A 16,586-nucleotide genomic window follows, 5' to 3' on the forward strand; every position below is an offset into this window, starting at 1 on the left:
TATGAGGATTGGTATGTATTCCTTCGTCTTACCCTTCCTGAAGTCCACAATCAGCTCTTTCATCTACCCCCAGGTAGTTGCTGCAGAACCACTCCACTAGTTGGCATATCTCACTCCTGTACGTTCTCTCTTCTCCACCTGAGGTTCTACCAACAATATCAGCAAATTTATAGTTGGTATTTGAGCTATGCCTAGCCACACAGTCATGTGTATGTAGAGAGTAGAGCAGTGGGCTAAGCACACACCTCTGAAGTGCACCAGTTGATCGTCAGCGAGGAGGAGATGTTATCACCAATCTGCACAGATTGTGGTCTTCCGGTTAGGAAGTCGAGGATTCAATTGCAGGAGGCACAGAGGCCCAGGTTCTCCAACTGAACTGAAAGAGGACTGATGGTGAGAAATTCATGGTAGTCCCAGCTGAATCATGAAATAATCTGCTACACAGTAGGAAGCAATTTGAAACCTAAGGTAATGTGCTAGTTGAACAAATGTGAACCAACCTAATCTCAGCTTTCACCGACAGTTCCATATTTGCGCAAATCATGCCTCCTCTCTTGCATTTTTAGTCCAAAAATAAAAAGGATAAACTTGCCTTTAAGCTTAAGGGATCCTTAAAACAAAAATTTGAGAACGGAATTGAGGACAAAGACTTCAGAGTTCGTCAAATTTTCAGAACTGTGAAATTTGTTGTCTTGTAGCAGCAGTAGGGTGCAAAGATGTAAAATTACTATAAATTATGAAATATATAAATACTGCAAGAAAAAGGAATAATGAGGTAGTGATCATGGGGTTATGGACCTGAATGAAACCTGACGGCAGTGGGGAAGAAGCTGTTGAATCAAGCTGTGCTTGCCCCATTGCCCCAAGGTAGTAACATGAAGAGGGCAGGTCCAGGGTGTTGACGATCCCCAAGGGATGGATGCAAACCTTTGAGGAATTCTGAAAGAGTTGTTGCAATGTAAGACAGGGAATTATAAATTATAATAATTAGACTGACGGAGGGTGAAAGATAACATTGAAAGCAGAAATTAAGTCAAGGGGAAAAGTCATGACAGTATTCAACAAGTAGCATTAACTACAATTAATGTAATGCTGTAAAATTAATACTGTAATCACAAAATTTGAATGTGTATTTAAATTGGAATTTGAGACAACTCACTGGTTAGGAAGTAACACATTACACGGCATTAAATAATTCTACAATTTTAATTAAAAACAACTCAGACTGAGCACTTTGCAAAGGGGGAATACTCTTCTCACTTATGATGTCTGGCAGTACCACTTATTTTGAAATGCAGTGCACTAATGTAATTTCTGAACGCCTCAGAAAAATAAGGCCTAAGCCTACTACTTAAGGGAATGAACCTCACATGAACTGCTGTTAGGACTCCAAGGGATCTATCATCCAAACTGCTAAATATTTTTCATCACTGCTTCCTTACACTCATGCCATTACCACCCCCACCCACTCCCCACTAAACCATTTTACCATAAGAATAGACTACAGAGCAATTTGAGGCTGCTCCATTTAGCAAAAATCACATATTATCTGACTCTCTTGCTCTCCATTTACCTTCCCGCTCAATGCACCGAACCTTTGGATCTCTGGAATATCTCAGGTCTCCAGAGTTTTCTGAGGGGATAAAATTTGAAAGATTCACAATTCCTAAAGCAGAAATCCCCCTCATTTGCATCTTGAATGGGTAAAAGCTCACATTTCCTCAAAATACTGCTTTACCGCAGTTCACCCCTCTTGACATAATCATTCAAGTTATTCCTCCTAGATAACCGAACTGTCCCAGAAATCAGCAAGTGGACAAACTTCCTCTAATGCATGGAGACCAAAACTACACAAACCTAAGGTGTGCTTCTCCCTAAAGCAGTTGCAGAGAGACTTTGCTACTTCTGTACTCTATCTTTGTGCAATCAAAGGTCAACATTTGATTAGCTTTCCTAATTGTTTGCTGTACTTGCATAAACTTTGTGGTTCGTGCATGTCACATATTGAACACTCCATTCTGCAATCTCTTAAGCAGTACTTCAGTAAGAAAAAGAACAAAACAGTTTTCCACCTTCCCCATCTTCTGCTCAATTTGTCCAATTTTTGCCACCAGTTTAAACTTACTCCCATCTACAATTACGTCATCAACATGTTGCTACAACGCACTTCATTTCTTCGTTAGAGTCTTTAGATGAAAACTAGAAATGGCCAAGGCCTCTGTTATATTTTCAAAACATCAAAATAATTCAAAGCAAGACAAAGGAATCCAAAATGCGGTCTAACTTTGAGTTTACTTTAAGCAAGGCATGCACTCACCACGTGGTAGCGTGATGATGTATGCACTGCATTTATTTTGACGTAACCTGTAATGGATTATTTAAACAAACAAAAATGCTTAATCAATGTATACAAGATTACTCAAATATTACTGAAATATTAAATTCATAACAGCCACTGTATTGATCCCTGACACAATGCTAGTTAGTTGCCAATATAAAAAGGACTTACTTATCTAGAGTTTGCCTATCTGTTAGTTAGCCATGTTAAGTAGTACCCCAACTCCAGAAATTTTTAAGGTAAAATCTCATGGCATCTTATTGAATGCCTTTGGAAAGTCCAGAGAGAAAGTCTAACACCTTCTCTTTATTTTGCTCTCAAAGCCATGCTGACAATGCTTAAGTTGCATTAAGATTTTAAAACTGCCCTGCTGTTACCTTAGCAACAGATTCCAACACGTTCCCAGAGACAGATGTTGGACTAATTGGTCTATAGTTGTTTCGTTTTGCATCTCACTATCTTGGTTTATTTCCAAGCCCCTAAAATCATTGTAAATTATAGGAAATTTGGGAAGATCAGCAGAGTATGTTTGATTTATGTTTTCTATTGTGAAAACGAGTGCAAAATGTTTGAACTTTTGTTATCGCTCATAATTTTTTTTAGATCTGTGTGTTACTGGGTAAGGCCCAAATTTACTGCCCACCTACATCTGCCCTCAAATATGAATGAAGGCCTGTAACGATCAGAGCATCTGGTTTGAGGAAATCCGATCACAGGAAGAATACAGAACCCTGAAGGACAAGACTGAACCTAGAATCTCCGGATCTGCAACGCCAAGTTGTGCCACCATTATCAAAAAACCATGCACAATAAACAAATTGTTCAAATCCATTGCAACCAAGAGTTCAAGGGGTTTAAATGCTGTCTCGCCACCTGGTGGTCAGAGCCTCAAGCTGCAAGTCAACTCAACTACAGTTAAAAGCAAAGCTGCATCAGCGATTGACAAGCTTGACGTGAAAAGTGTTACTGCAAAATTGTTTATAGGCAATAACAGAGATTAACATGTTTAACTGGAAATCTGTCATCCCTTGCTTGTCATTTATGAAATTCAAAGTTGTTAAAAATGATTTAATTTCAAGAGGACAAAAGTAAGAACATTTAAATATAGAGAAATAATGTGTCAGATAAAAAAACAACAACTCAATAGCTTCTCCTACAGAGTTAGGAAGCTTTGTGCACCATGAGGTGAAGAACCTCAAGTCCAATTCGACCCATCCTCCTCGGCACCAAAGAGGCAGGCAAGGGTTGAATAGAGTCATAGAACACTTCAGTGCAAAAATAGGCCCTTTGGCCCATCTAGTCCATGCTGAACTATTATGTCTGCCAAATCCTGTCAACCTGCACACAGACCATAGGCCACCATACCCCTACCATCTATGTACCTATCCAAATTTCTCTTAACTGTTGCAATTGAACCCACATCCACCACTCGTTCCACACTCACCACCATCTGAGTGAAGAAGATCCTCCTCATGCTCCCCTTGAATGTTACATCTTTCACCCTTAACCCATGAGCTCTAGTTCTAGTCTCACTCAAGCTCAGTGGAAAATGCCTGTTTGCATTTACCCTATCTATAACCCGCATAATTTTGTGTACCGCTATCAAATTTCCCTCATTTTCCTTCACCCTAAAGAGTGTAGTCCTCACCTATTCATCCTTTCCCTATCATCCAGGTGGTCAAGTCTGGGCAAAATCCTTTAATTTTTTTCTGCACTCTTTCAAGCTTATTGACATCTTTTCTGTAGGTGGGTGACCAGAAATGCACATAATGCTCCAGTTTAGGCCTGACCAATATCTTATACAACTTCAACATAACATCACATCACCTGTTCTCAATTCGAAGGCCAATGTGCTAAAAGCTTTTTTGGCGCACTATCTACCTGTGACACCACTTTCAAGGAATTAGGACCTGTATTCCCAGGTCCTTCCATTCTACCACACTCCTCAGTGTCCTACTGCTCACCATTTAAGTCCTACTGTGGTTTGTCCTCCCAATGTCCAAACCTCACACTTGTCTGCATCATCTCCCATTTTTCAGTCAAATTTTCCAGCAGGTCCTGATCTCGCTCCAAGCTTTGATAGCCTTCTTTGCCCCCAATCTTGGGGTCATTCACAATTTGTTGATCCAGTTAACCATATTGTCGTCCAGATCATTGATACAGATGACAAACAACAACAGACCAAGCACTGATCCATGTGGCACACCACTAGTCACAGGCCTCCAGTCAAGAGAGGCAACTACCTACTATCACTCTGGCTTCTCCCATGAAGCCAATGTCTATTGCAATTTACTACCTTATCCTGAATGCCAAGTGCCTGAACCCTCTTGACCAACCTCCCATGTGGGACCTTGTTAAAGGTCTTCCTAAAGTCCATGTAGACTACATCCACTACCTTGCTTCCATCAACTTCCCTGTTAATTTTCTTTAAAAAGTCTATAAGATTGGTTAGACTCAACCTACAATGCATAAAGTTATGTTGTCTATTCCTAATAAGTCCCTGATTGTCCCAATACTTATATTTACAGTAGTTTAGAATGCCTTCCAATAACTTACCCACTTCTGATATCAGGCTCTCTGGCCTATCATTTCCCAGTTTATTCTTAGTGCCTTTCTTAAATAATGGAAAACCTCACTGGAGTATAGAAGAATGAGAAGGTGATGCCTTTGAAACTTATCAAATGTTGAAAGACCTAGATAAAATGGACCTGGAGAAGAGTTCCAATAATGGGAGAGTCTAGGACAAGCGGACACAGCCTCAGTATAGAAGGATGCCTCTTTAGAATAGAGATGAGGGGAGATTTCTTTGGCCAGCGGGTGAATCTACATTGTTGCAGATGGCTATGGAGGCCAAGTGATTTGGTATATTTAAAGAAGAGGTTAATAGTTTCCTGATTAGTAAGAGCATCACAGGCTACAGGGTGAAAGCAGAAGAATGGTGTTGAGAGGGAAAATAAATCAGCTATAATCAAATGGCAGAGCATATTAGATGGACTGAATGGCCTAATGTCTTATGGTAAGGTACAAGAAGACTGGTGGACAGATGGTGTGGTATATCCTCTTTTACATCTGTGTAAAGAATGTGGATTTGAAATGGAGGGACAAAAGATCGGCACAGAATAGTTAAGGACAGGGAAGTATGTAGCTGTACAAAGTGTACTCAAAAGTTGAGATGCAAGTGGGAAGAAAATGAAGGCAAGCTGATGCAAGAACTTTGGAGAATTCACACTCCAGTCTCATAAAATATCAGTTGCTGACACGCACCTACTTATAATTTATTCTTCAATGGAGGACAACACAAAGATAACATTCCCATAGAGTGCATACCAGGGGAACTTTACAAGAAAGAATAAATAACTTTTTGTGAAAAAAGTGCAAAGTGTGAACAACAAGAGCTTTGTATCAATTTTAATAGATAGTTAACAGCATAGACATGAGATACAAGAAAGGAATGTGTTCAAATCAGTCAGCATTTCACTGAGGGCATTGGTGTCAACTCTGTCATAGAAATCAACTTCTCTTATATTTGTATGTGTGTATACATACACACATACATATCTACAATTGAATTGAATTTACTTTATACATCCTTCAAATACACGAGAAGTAAAAATCTTTACATTACGTCTCTGTTCAAATGTGAAATGTGCAATTATAGTAATTTATAATAAATATTATGTACAACAGGATATTCAATATAACATAGAAATACAGTTGTGTCAGCATGAATTAGTCAGTCTGATGGCCTGGTGGAAGAAGCTGTCCTGGAGCCTGTTGGTCCTGGCTTTTATGCTACGCTACCGTTTCCTGGATGGTAGCAGCTGGAAGTTTGTGGTTGGGGTGACTTGGGTCTCAAATGATCCTTCGGGCCCTTTTTACACACCTGTCTTTGTAAGTGTCCTGAATAGTGGGAAGTTCACATCTACAGATGTACTGAGCTGTCCACACCACTCTCTGCAGACTCCTGTGATTGAGGGAAGTACAGTTCCCATACCAGGCAGTGATGCAGCCAGTCAGGATACTGTCAATCATACCCCTATAGAAACTTCTTAGAACTTGGTGGGGTCATACCAAACTTCTTCAACTATCTGAGGTGAAAGAGGTGCTGTTGTGCCTTTATCACCACACAGTCAGTATCTACAGAGATTCCCATTGATCTTTATGCCGAAGATCTTAAAGCTGTTCATCCTGTCAACCCCAGATCCATTGACAGACAGGGTGATATTTACAAATATTTGTAGTTATAATTAATTACAGGCAAAGTATCTCACATTTAAGGATGTATAAACTAGCTTTAAATAGATTCAGAAGTTTGCAATATTGATGCGTCCTGTAGGCAAGTTGCCAACAAACACAAACACCATGAGCAGCCTGTCAAATTCAGTTCAATGAACTTGGACTGTATCCATATGATTATGTGCTGCAAGTTACGTAACCCACGTGGTAGCATGCAATGCACCCTCTCAAAAGTCTATAACTTTTATACTTTCCGTTGCAAAAGCCAAAAATCATACCCCGGAAACCTCCCCACCTTTAAAATAATTCATAACAAATGCTGGTTAATTTCATTACGGCCAAAATAAGAATCTTTGGTTTTGACTATGCAACACTCACAACAAGCTGGAGGAACTCAGCTGGTCGGGCAGTATCCATGGAAACGATCAGTCAATGTTTTGGGCCGGAACCCTTCGTCAGGACTGAAGAGGGAAGGGGCAGAGGCCCTATAAAGAAGGTGGGGGGAGGGTGGGAAGGAGAAGGCTGGTAGGTTCCAGGTGAAAAACCAGTAAGGGGAAAGATAAATGGGTGGGGGAGGGGAAGCAGGAAGGTGATAGGCAGGAATAGTGAAGAAGGAATATGGGAAAACACAATGGGTAGTAGAAGGAGGCGGAACCATGAGGGAGGTGATAGCTGGGGGAGGGGGCAAAGTGAAACTGGGATAGGGGAAGGGAGGGGGAGGGAATTACTGGAAGTTGGAGAATTCAATGTTCACACCAAGCGTTTTGACTCTGTTGCTTACCATCTCTCTCCCAATGCATATTAGAGCACCTTGAATACGAAACAACCACCACTGCTTCTGAATTTTCTGAATCTTCTGCAAAACTGTCTAACAAATTTTGCTCAATTTGGGGATGTCTCTTCTGCCCCTATTTAAATTAAGTAAAATAACTCTGCTTTTCAGGAGCATTACCAAAGTAAAACAAAGCAGATGTAACAGGATATGCGGTCTAATTCTTCTTCATTGAAAGGCACTCTCTACAAAGTAATATTAAAGAAAACCTGATCTACTCACGTTCAAGTTCAAATTGTCATTCAACCATACACATGTATACAGTTAAACGAAACATCGTTCCTCTGGGGCCAAGGGGCAAAACACAGTACATACAGTCACACACAGCACCTATGGTCATGATAGCGCATACAAATACAAAATAATACTATCACAAGTCCCAAAGTGGAATGGCCTGAAGATAGATGATGTATGGGATGTTGTCCTAGAACCAGGTTTCTGCCAGAACAAGTAAGCAGCAGTTCCTCATGTTGTGGTGGGTCAGCCACAGACAAAAGCAATCTAACCCATTAGGCCACACCAGAATGGCAAGGATGTACAGTGCCAAAAAATCACTTCAGTCACAAAATTCCAACTTGCAACTGAAACCCAAAACTTTGTACATATTCAAAAGGTGAAAATATGCCTAGGGTTGGCAGTAGGAACCAGCAGGGTTCACAGCGGATTGGGCATGTTGGTTGCAGCTTGTTATGACCAAGGATGTGAATAAATATTTAAATTGCTGAACACCCATTTGCGAGCGGTAGGGGGATGATCGTGACCCAGGAATGCTCAATGACAGGCAGGATCCTGCGACATTTGGGCAATGTTATTGTAGTCAGGGAGTATTTCAATATGCAGATAAATTGGGAAAATTAGGTTGATGCTGCATCCCTAAAGAAGGAATTTTACAATGCCTACAAGATGGCTTCTTAGTGCAGCTTGTGGTTGTGCCCACTTTGGAAAAGGCATTTCTGGACTGGGTGTTGGGTTACAAATCAGATTTTATTAGGGAGCTTATGGTAAAGAAACCCTTAGGAGACAGTGATCATAATGTGATAAAATTCACCCAGTAGTTTCAGAGGGAGAAAGTAAAATCAGATGTATCATAGAAAATCAGGATTATAGTGCAGTAAAGGGAACTACAGAGGCATGAGAGAGGAGATGGCCAAAGCTGATTGGAAGGGGTCATTAGCAGGGATGATAGCAGAACAGAATTGGCTGGAGTTGCCGGGAGTAATTTGGAAGGCACAGGATAGATTCATCCCAAAGAAGTTGTATTTCATAGGGAGGATGAGGCAATTTTGGCTGACATGTGAAGTCAAAGTTGGTATATAAGCGAAAAAGAAGGCATATGTTAGCAAAGGTAGGTAGGATTGAGAAAGACAGAAGGCAACTAAAACTCAATAAGGAGAGTAAAGATGAAATATGATGGCAAATGAGTCAGTAATATAAAAGAGGATACCAAGAGTTTTCCAGATAAATAAAGAGTAAAGGAGAGGCATGAGTCAATATTGTACCACTGGAAAATGACGCTAGAGAGGTAGTAATATGGAATAAAGAAATCGCAGACAAACAGCATTTTGCGACAGTCTTCACTGTGGAAGGCACCAGCCAGAAATTTGTGAGTGTCAGGAGGCAGAAATAAATGCAGTTACTATTACTAAGGAGAAGGTACTTGGGAATCTGAAAAGTCTGAAGGTTAATTAGTCAGCTAGACCAGATGGAATAAACCTCAAGGTTATGACAGGCATTGGTGATAGAACACTGTTGCACAGAAACAGGCCCTTAGGCTCATCTAAATTGTTATTCTGCCTGGTCCCATTGACCTGCACCTCCATGACTCCATCCATGTATCTATCCAAATTCCTTTTAAATGTTGAAATTAAACCCACATCCATCACCTCCGCAGTTCTGCAGGCAGGCATTCGACAACCTCACCACTGTCTGAGTGAAAAAGATGCCCCCCATGTTCCCTTAAATATTTCACTTTTCATCCTTAACCCATGCCCTCTAGTTTTAGCCTCACCCAACCTCAGTGGTAAAAGCCTGCTTGCATTTACCCTATCTATCCCTTCATAATTTTGTATATCAAAATCTCCCCTCAATCCCCTGTACTCTAGGGAATGAAGTCCTAACTTACTCAAACTTCCCCTATAATTCATATCCTCAAGTTCTGGTAACATGCTTGTAAATTTTCTCTGCATTGTTTCAATCTTATTGATATCTTTCCTGTAGGCTAATACTCCAAATTAGCGTCACCAATACCTTATACAACTTTAACACAACATCCCTGCACTCAGTACTTTGATTCATAATGGTTAATATGCCAAAAAGCTCTATTTAAGATCCTATCTACTTTTGGTACTACTTTCAATGAATTATTGATCTGTATTCCCAAATCCCTCTGTTCTACTGCTCTCTGCAGTGGCCTACCTTTCAATGTGTAAGTTCTACCCTGGCCTGTCCTCCAAAAATGGCAAACCTCACAATTGTCTGCATTAAATTCAACCTGCCATTTTCAGTCCATTTTCCAGCTGGTCTTTCAAAAATCACTGGACTCTGGAATGATTCTGGAGGACTGGAAAATTGCAGATGTCACTGTACACATCAAGAGAGGGAGGCAAAAGACAAGAAATTATTGACCAGTTAACCTGACTTCAGTGATTTGGAAGATGTTGGAGTCCATTATTAAGAATGAGGTTTTAGGGTACTTGCTAGCACATTATAAAATAGGCTGAAGTCAGCATAGTTTCCTTAAGGGGAAATTTTGATTGACAAATCTGTTGGAATTCTTTGAAGAAATAACAGGCGGGATAGACAAAGGAGTGTCAGTGAATGCTGGTTGCCTGGATTTTCAGAAGTCTTTGACAAGGTGCCGCATGTTAGGCGCTAAACGAGATAGGAGCCCATGGTATTACAGGAAAGATACCACGAAAGGGTGATTGATAAGTTCGTGGCCTAAGGTGGAAGGAGTCAATTTTAGTAAACCTAACATTTTTTTTAAGCATAGTCCCCTCACTGGACTAAGTGTGGACACACTTAGTCCAGTGGTTGTGGAGTGTATGGATCCCTTCTTTGTAGAAGTCGGCATATTGGAGGTAAGTTTGGGGCCTAAGGTAGAAGGGGATGAGTTATACAGCTCTCGTTACATGCATCTGCAGTTCAACTCTTTAAATGATTATGCAGAAAGTTTGAAGTTAATAACTCATCTCCTTCTACCTTAGGCCACGAACTTATCAATTATCCCTTGTATTACGGATAGAAATTTGGCTGACTGGCAAGAGGTAGAGAGAGGGAATAAAGGGGCCTTTTCTGGTTGGCTGCTGGTGAGTAGTGGTGTTCTGCAGGGGTCGATGTTGGGACCATTTTTTTTCATGTTATACATCAATGAATTGGATGATGGAATTGATGTCTTTGTGGCCAAGTTTGTGGACAATACAAAGATAGGTGGAGGGGTAGGTAGTGTTGAGGAAGCAGGGAGTCTGCAGAAAGTTTAGACAGATTAGAAGAATGGACAAAGAAGTGGTAGATAGAATACAATGTAGGAAAATATCAGAGCAAGGGTGTAATGCTGTGACTTTATAAGACATTGGTCAGACCGTTCATGGAGTATTGTGAGCAGAAACTTATGAAATATTGAAAGGCCTAGACAGAGTGGATGTGGAGAAGATGATTTTATAGTGGGAGAGTTTAGGACCGGATGGAACAACCTCAGAATACTAGGACGTCTCCTTAGAACGAAATGAGGAGGAATTTCTTTAGCCAGCGGTTGGTGAATCTGTGGAATTCATTGCCACAGATGGCTGTGGATGCCAAGTCATTGGATATATTTAAAGTGGAAGTTGAAAGGTTCTTGATTAGTAAGGACATCAAAGACCACTGGGAGAAGGCAGGAGAATGGGTTGAGAGGGATTATAAATTAGCCATGATGGTATGCCAAAGAAGATTCGATGGACTGGCTTAATTTTGTACCTATGTCTTATGGTCTTATTTTGTTTCAGTCGTTGCTAAGGTTACTAAAAAAACAGGATCGACTGGTCAAAACTTCCAACATAAGCAACCTGGAAATAGTCAATATCTCACTTTAATCTAGGAAAAAATAGGTTTCCAATTGTTTAATGTTGACAGAATTTACCATCAAATTTCCAGGCAATGGAATGGAAATAGTTGAGGCTGTGGTATAATCAGCTGAAGGGGTGTGGAAGCTGAAAGCTTTGAAAACATTTAAGAAACAACTTGTGCTGTGATGTGATGAGGAAGGACAGTTATCCCAGAATAGGCAAATTGTGACTGCTGCAACTTCATTCCTTATATCCACCTCAATGAATATTGTACTTGGCGTGGGCAAGTTTCAATCTTTTATGTGCCCAATTCCGAGATCAGAAGACTTAGCCTTGCACAACAGAGCCTTCTTATAATCTTTGGGGGTTCTGTATGCCAACTAGAACCCTTTATCTGGGTTCAAACTACCTTCACACTGTACTTCATTAACATTGACCAAGTAATTTTTTGCTTTACTTTGCTCATGACCGGTAACCTAGATGCTTTTAGACAGATCAACACCAAAGGAGTAATTTAACCAAGTGGCAAGGATCTCCCTGGTCACAGACATGTTCCAACATTTTGCAGGGGACCATTTCCTCTATGACACTTCGGTCCACTTAAATCACCCACAACACTCTCTTCCTTTTCCATACAAATACAATTTTCCAACAGCAGTCATTTTACTGTTCTTTGTCATTCCTATGTATATTTTTCATAGAAGATGGCAATTCTCTGGAACTCTTCATCCCAAGGGATTGTGAAGGATGGATTATTTGAAGCATTCCATATGGAAGGAGATCATACTTTTGGAAGATTGGGGAAAATTGAAGGTTGTGTGGAATTGGAACAATAGATGACTTAAGGCCAGTGTGGATCCAACCTTGTCATATTGAATGATGGGGCGAGCCAAGTGACCTTCTCTTATTTTCTTGTGCTTTCCTGTGCTCAGTTGTATTCGTAATTCCCCAAGGTAATAGAGCAATTCATTCCTTAAGCATGTTCCCCTGGATAGCACTCAGGTTTGGGGTGGAGTAGCAAGTTACATATACATTAGTTAATGACTGGCATTCACTATCTCCAAAAGAGAGACTAGGCTATTTCAAATGGCATTAATAACACTAAACCCTCATCAATATTGTGGGATCACAATTGACTTGTCACTTACCAAGACCAGCCACATTATGAAAAGTTAGACCAATTCAAAGATATTTTGGGGCAAGTATCCAACTCTAAAGACATCAATACTAACATTTCCATAATGAACACACATCCTATAGCTCACGGGTAGCTCAGCACAGTCAAAAGATGAGTGGTTACCAGGTATTTAGAAGACAAGATTGATGATCCAGTTCCTATTTTACTGCAGTAGATGGGAATTTAAATACAATTAATTAATTATAAAACTGCTGGCAGCAATATTGATCTATAAATAGCCAATATATCAAAAAATTTAGAGTCAACTATGCTTTTAAGACATAAAAATAGGTATCGTAGAACAGTACAACACAGGAAAAGGTCATCTGGCCCACAATGTTGTGCAAAACCAATCCTGGTGAAAGTTCTCAGCCTGAAACGTCACCTGTTGACTGTTTACTGTTTTTCATAGATGCTGCCTAGTCTGTTGAGTTCCTCCAGCATTTTGTGTGTGTTGCTTTGGATTTCCTGCATCTGCAGATTTTCTCATGTTTGTAAAATACAAGAGGTCCAAGTATGAACTCCAGAAAGCCATCTCTTGTGTGAAGGGGCAACTACTGACCAAACTTGAATCACTGAAGGATGTTGACAGCTACAGCAGGGCTTGAATGCTACCACCTGCTACAAAGCAAAAACAAGCAACATAGGTGACAACAAGCCTTCATTTCCAGATAAGTTCAATGCCTTTTAGAAACATAGAAAACCTACAGCACAATGCAGGCCCTTCGGCCCACAAAGCTGTGCCAAACGTGTCCATACCTTAGAAATTACCCAGGGTTACCCATAACCTTTATTTTTCTGAACTCCATGTACCTGTCTAGGAGTCTCTCAAAAGACTCCATCATATCTACCTCCACCACCGTTGCCGGCAGCCCATTCCACGCAATCACCACTCTCTGCGTAAAAAACCTACCCCTGATATCTCCTCTGTGCCTACTTCCAAGCACTTTAAAACTGCACCCTCTCGTGCTAGCCATTTCAGCCCAGGGGAAAAGCCTCTGACTATCCACATGATCAATGCCTCTCATCATTTTATACACCTCTATCAGGTCACCTCTCTTCCTCTGTCGCTCCAAGGAAAAAAGGCTGAGTTCACTCAACCTATTTTCATAAGGCATGCTCCCTAATCCAGGCAACATTCTTGTAAATCTCCTCTGCACCTTTTCTATGGTTTCCACATCCTCCCTGTAGTGAGGCAACCGGAATTGAGCACAGTACTCCAGTGGGGTCTGACCAGGGTCCTACATAGCTGGAACATTACCACTTGGCTTCTAAACTCAGTTCCATGATTGATGAAGGCCAATGCACTGTATGCTTTCTTAACCACACAGTCAACCTGCACAGCATCTTTGAGTGTCCTATGGATCCCAAGATCCCTCTGATCCTCCACACTGCCAAGAGTCTTACCATTAATACTATATTCTGTCATCATATTTGACCAACCAAAATGAACCACCTCACACTTATTTGGATTGAACTCCATCTGCCACTTCTCAGCCCAGTTTTGCATCCTATCAATGTCCCACTGTAACCTCTGACAGCCCTCCACACTATCCACAACACCCCCAACCTTTGTGTCATCAGCACATTTACTAACCCATCCCTCCACTTCTTCATTCAGGTTACTTATAAAAATTACGAAGAATAGGGGTCCCAGAATGGATTTCTGGGGCACACCACAGGTGACTGAACTCCATGCAGAAAATGACCTGTCTACAATCACTTTGCCTTCTGTGGGCAAGCCTGTTCTGAATCCACAAAGCAATGTCCCCTTGGATCCCATGCCTCCTTACTTTCTCAATAAGCCTTGCATGGGGTACTTTGTCACATGCCTTGCTGAAATCCATATACACTACATCTACTACTCTACCTTCATCAAAGTGTTTAGTCTCATCTTCAAAAAAATTCAATCAGGCTCATAAAGCATGACCTGCCTTCCACAAAGCCATGCTGACTATTCCTAATCATATTATGCCTCTCCAAATGTTCATAAGTCTTGCCTCGCAGGATCTTCTCCATCAATTTACCAACCACTGAAGTAAAACTCACTGGTCTATAATTTCCTGGGCTATCTCTATTCCCTTTCTTGAATAATGGAACAATATCTGCAACCCTCCAATCCTCCAGAACCTCTCCTGTCCCCATTGATGATGCAAAAATAATTACCAGAGGCTCAGCAATCTCCTCCCTTGCCTCCCTGAGTAGCCTGGGGTACACCTTGTCCGATCCCAGTGACTTATCCAACTTGACGCCTTCCAAAAGCTCCAGCACATCCTCTTTCTTAATATCAACATGCTCAAGCTTTTCAGTCTGCTGTAAGTCATCCCTATAATCACCAAGATACTTCTCCATAGTGAATACTGAAGCAATCTCCTCTGGTTCCATACACACTTTCCCACTGTCACACTTGATTCGTCCTATTCTCTCACGTCTTATCCTCTTGTTCTTCACATACTTGTGAAGGGGCCATGAGAAGGCATTGGGGTTTTCCTTAATCCTGTCCGTAAAGGCCTTCTCATGGGCCCTTCTGGCTCTCCTAATATCCTTCTTAAGCTCCTTCCTGCTAGCCTTATAATCTTCTAGATTCATATCATTATCTAGTTTTTTGAACCTTTCATAAGCTCTTATCTGCATATTGTGTCAAGAAACCTTCTTGAACACACCTAACAAACTCCACCATATCTAAACTCCTTGCTCTAGGGACATGCCAATCGACATTTGGGAAATTAAAATCTCCCAAAGCAATCCTGTTATTATTACACCTTTCCAAAATCTGTCTCCTTATCTGCTCTTCAATGTCCCTGTTACTATAGGGTGGTCTATAAAAAACACCTAGTAGAGTTATTGACCCCTTCCTGTTCCTAACTTCCATCCACAGAGACTCCGTAGACAATCCCTCCATGTCTTCCTCCTTTTCTGCAGCCGTGACCCTATCTCTGATCAACAGTGTCACGGCCCCACCTCTTTTGCCTTCCTCCCTGTCCTTTCTGAAACATCTAAAGTCTGGTACTCTAAGTAACCATTCCTGCCCCTGAGCCATCCAATTCTCTGTAATGGCCAGAAGGTCATAGCTCCAAGTACTGATCCACGCTGTAAGCACATTTGCTTTGTTCATAATACTCCTCGCATTAAAATAGACACATCTTAAACCTCCAGTCTCAGCATGGCCCTTCACCTGACTATCCTCCCACTTGCACTGTCTCCAAGCTTTCTCTATTTGTGAGCCAACCGCCTCTTCAATTTGGTTCCCACCCCCCAGCAATCCTAATTTAAACTCTCCCCAATAGCCTTACAAACCTCCTCACCAGGATTAGGTTATGAGGACACTCAGTCCTCGTTTATTGTCATTTAGAAATGCATGCATACATTAAGAAATGATACAATGTTCCTCCAGAGTGATATCACAAAAAAAAACAAGACAAACCAAAGACTTACACTGACAAGACCACATAATTGTAACATATAGTTACAGCAGTGCAAAGCAATACCATAATTTGATAAAGAGCAGACCATGGGAACGGTAAAAAAAAGTCTCAAAGTTCTGATCGACTCCCAATAGTCCCCAATAGCAGGCGGCAGAAGGGAGAAACTCTCTCTACCATAAACCTCCAGGCACCGACAACTGTCGATGCATTGGAAGCACCTGACCACAGCTGATTCTGAGTCCGTCCGAAAACTTCGAGCCTCCGACCAGCCCTTCGACACCAAGCATCGAGCACCATCTCCGCCGAGCGCTTCGACCCTTGGCCCGGCCGCCGAGCAACAAGCAAAGCCGAGGATTCGGGGCCTTCCTCTCCAGAGATTCAGGATCACACAGTAACAGCAGCAGCGAAAAAGGCATTTCAGAAGTTTCTCCAGATGTTCCTCCGTTCTCTCACGTCTGTCTCCATCAAATCAAGATTGTGCACGGCACCCTACTTGACAGATTACAGATATCATTCACCGGAGTGGCTGCACAAG

At 41.3% G+C, this 16,586-nt stretch overlaps 1 protein-coding gene across 1 annotated transcript in view; it reads left to right on the forward strand.

The window, feature by feature from the left end:
* The window catches only part of sh3pxd2b (SH3 and PX domains 2B), a 318,737-nt gene extending 315,387 nt beyond the window's left edge, over positions 1-3,350 (forward strand). The window contains exon 14 of the mRNA XM_072263730.1: positions 2,942-3,350. Coding sequence (XP_072119831.1) covers positions 2,942-3,007 — 66 coding nt within the window. The 3' untranslated portion in view covers positions 3,008-3,350. The remainder of the gene's footprint in view (positions 1-2,941) is intronic.
* The last annotated feature ends 13,236 nt before the right edge of the window (positions 3,351-16,586 follow it).

The sequence above is a fragment of the Mobula birostris genome, chromosome 7 (genome assembly GCF_030028105.1).
Source record: "Mobula birostris isolate sMobBir1 chromosome 7, sMobBir1.hap1, whole genome shotgun sequence".
Lineage (NCBI taxonomy): Eukaryota > Metazoa > Chordata > Chondrichthyes > Myliobatiformes > Myliobatidae > Mobula > Mobula birostris.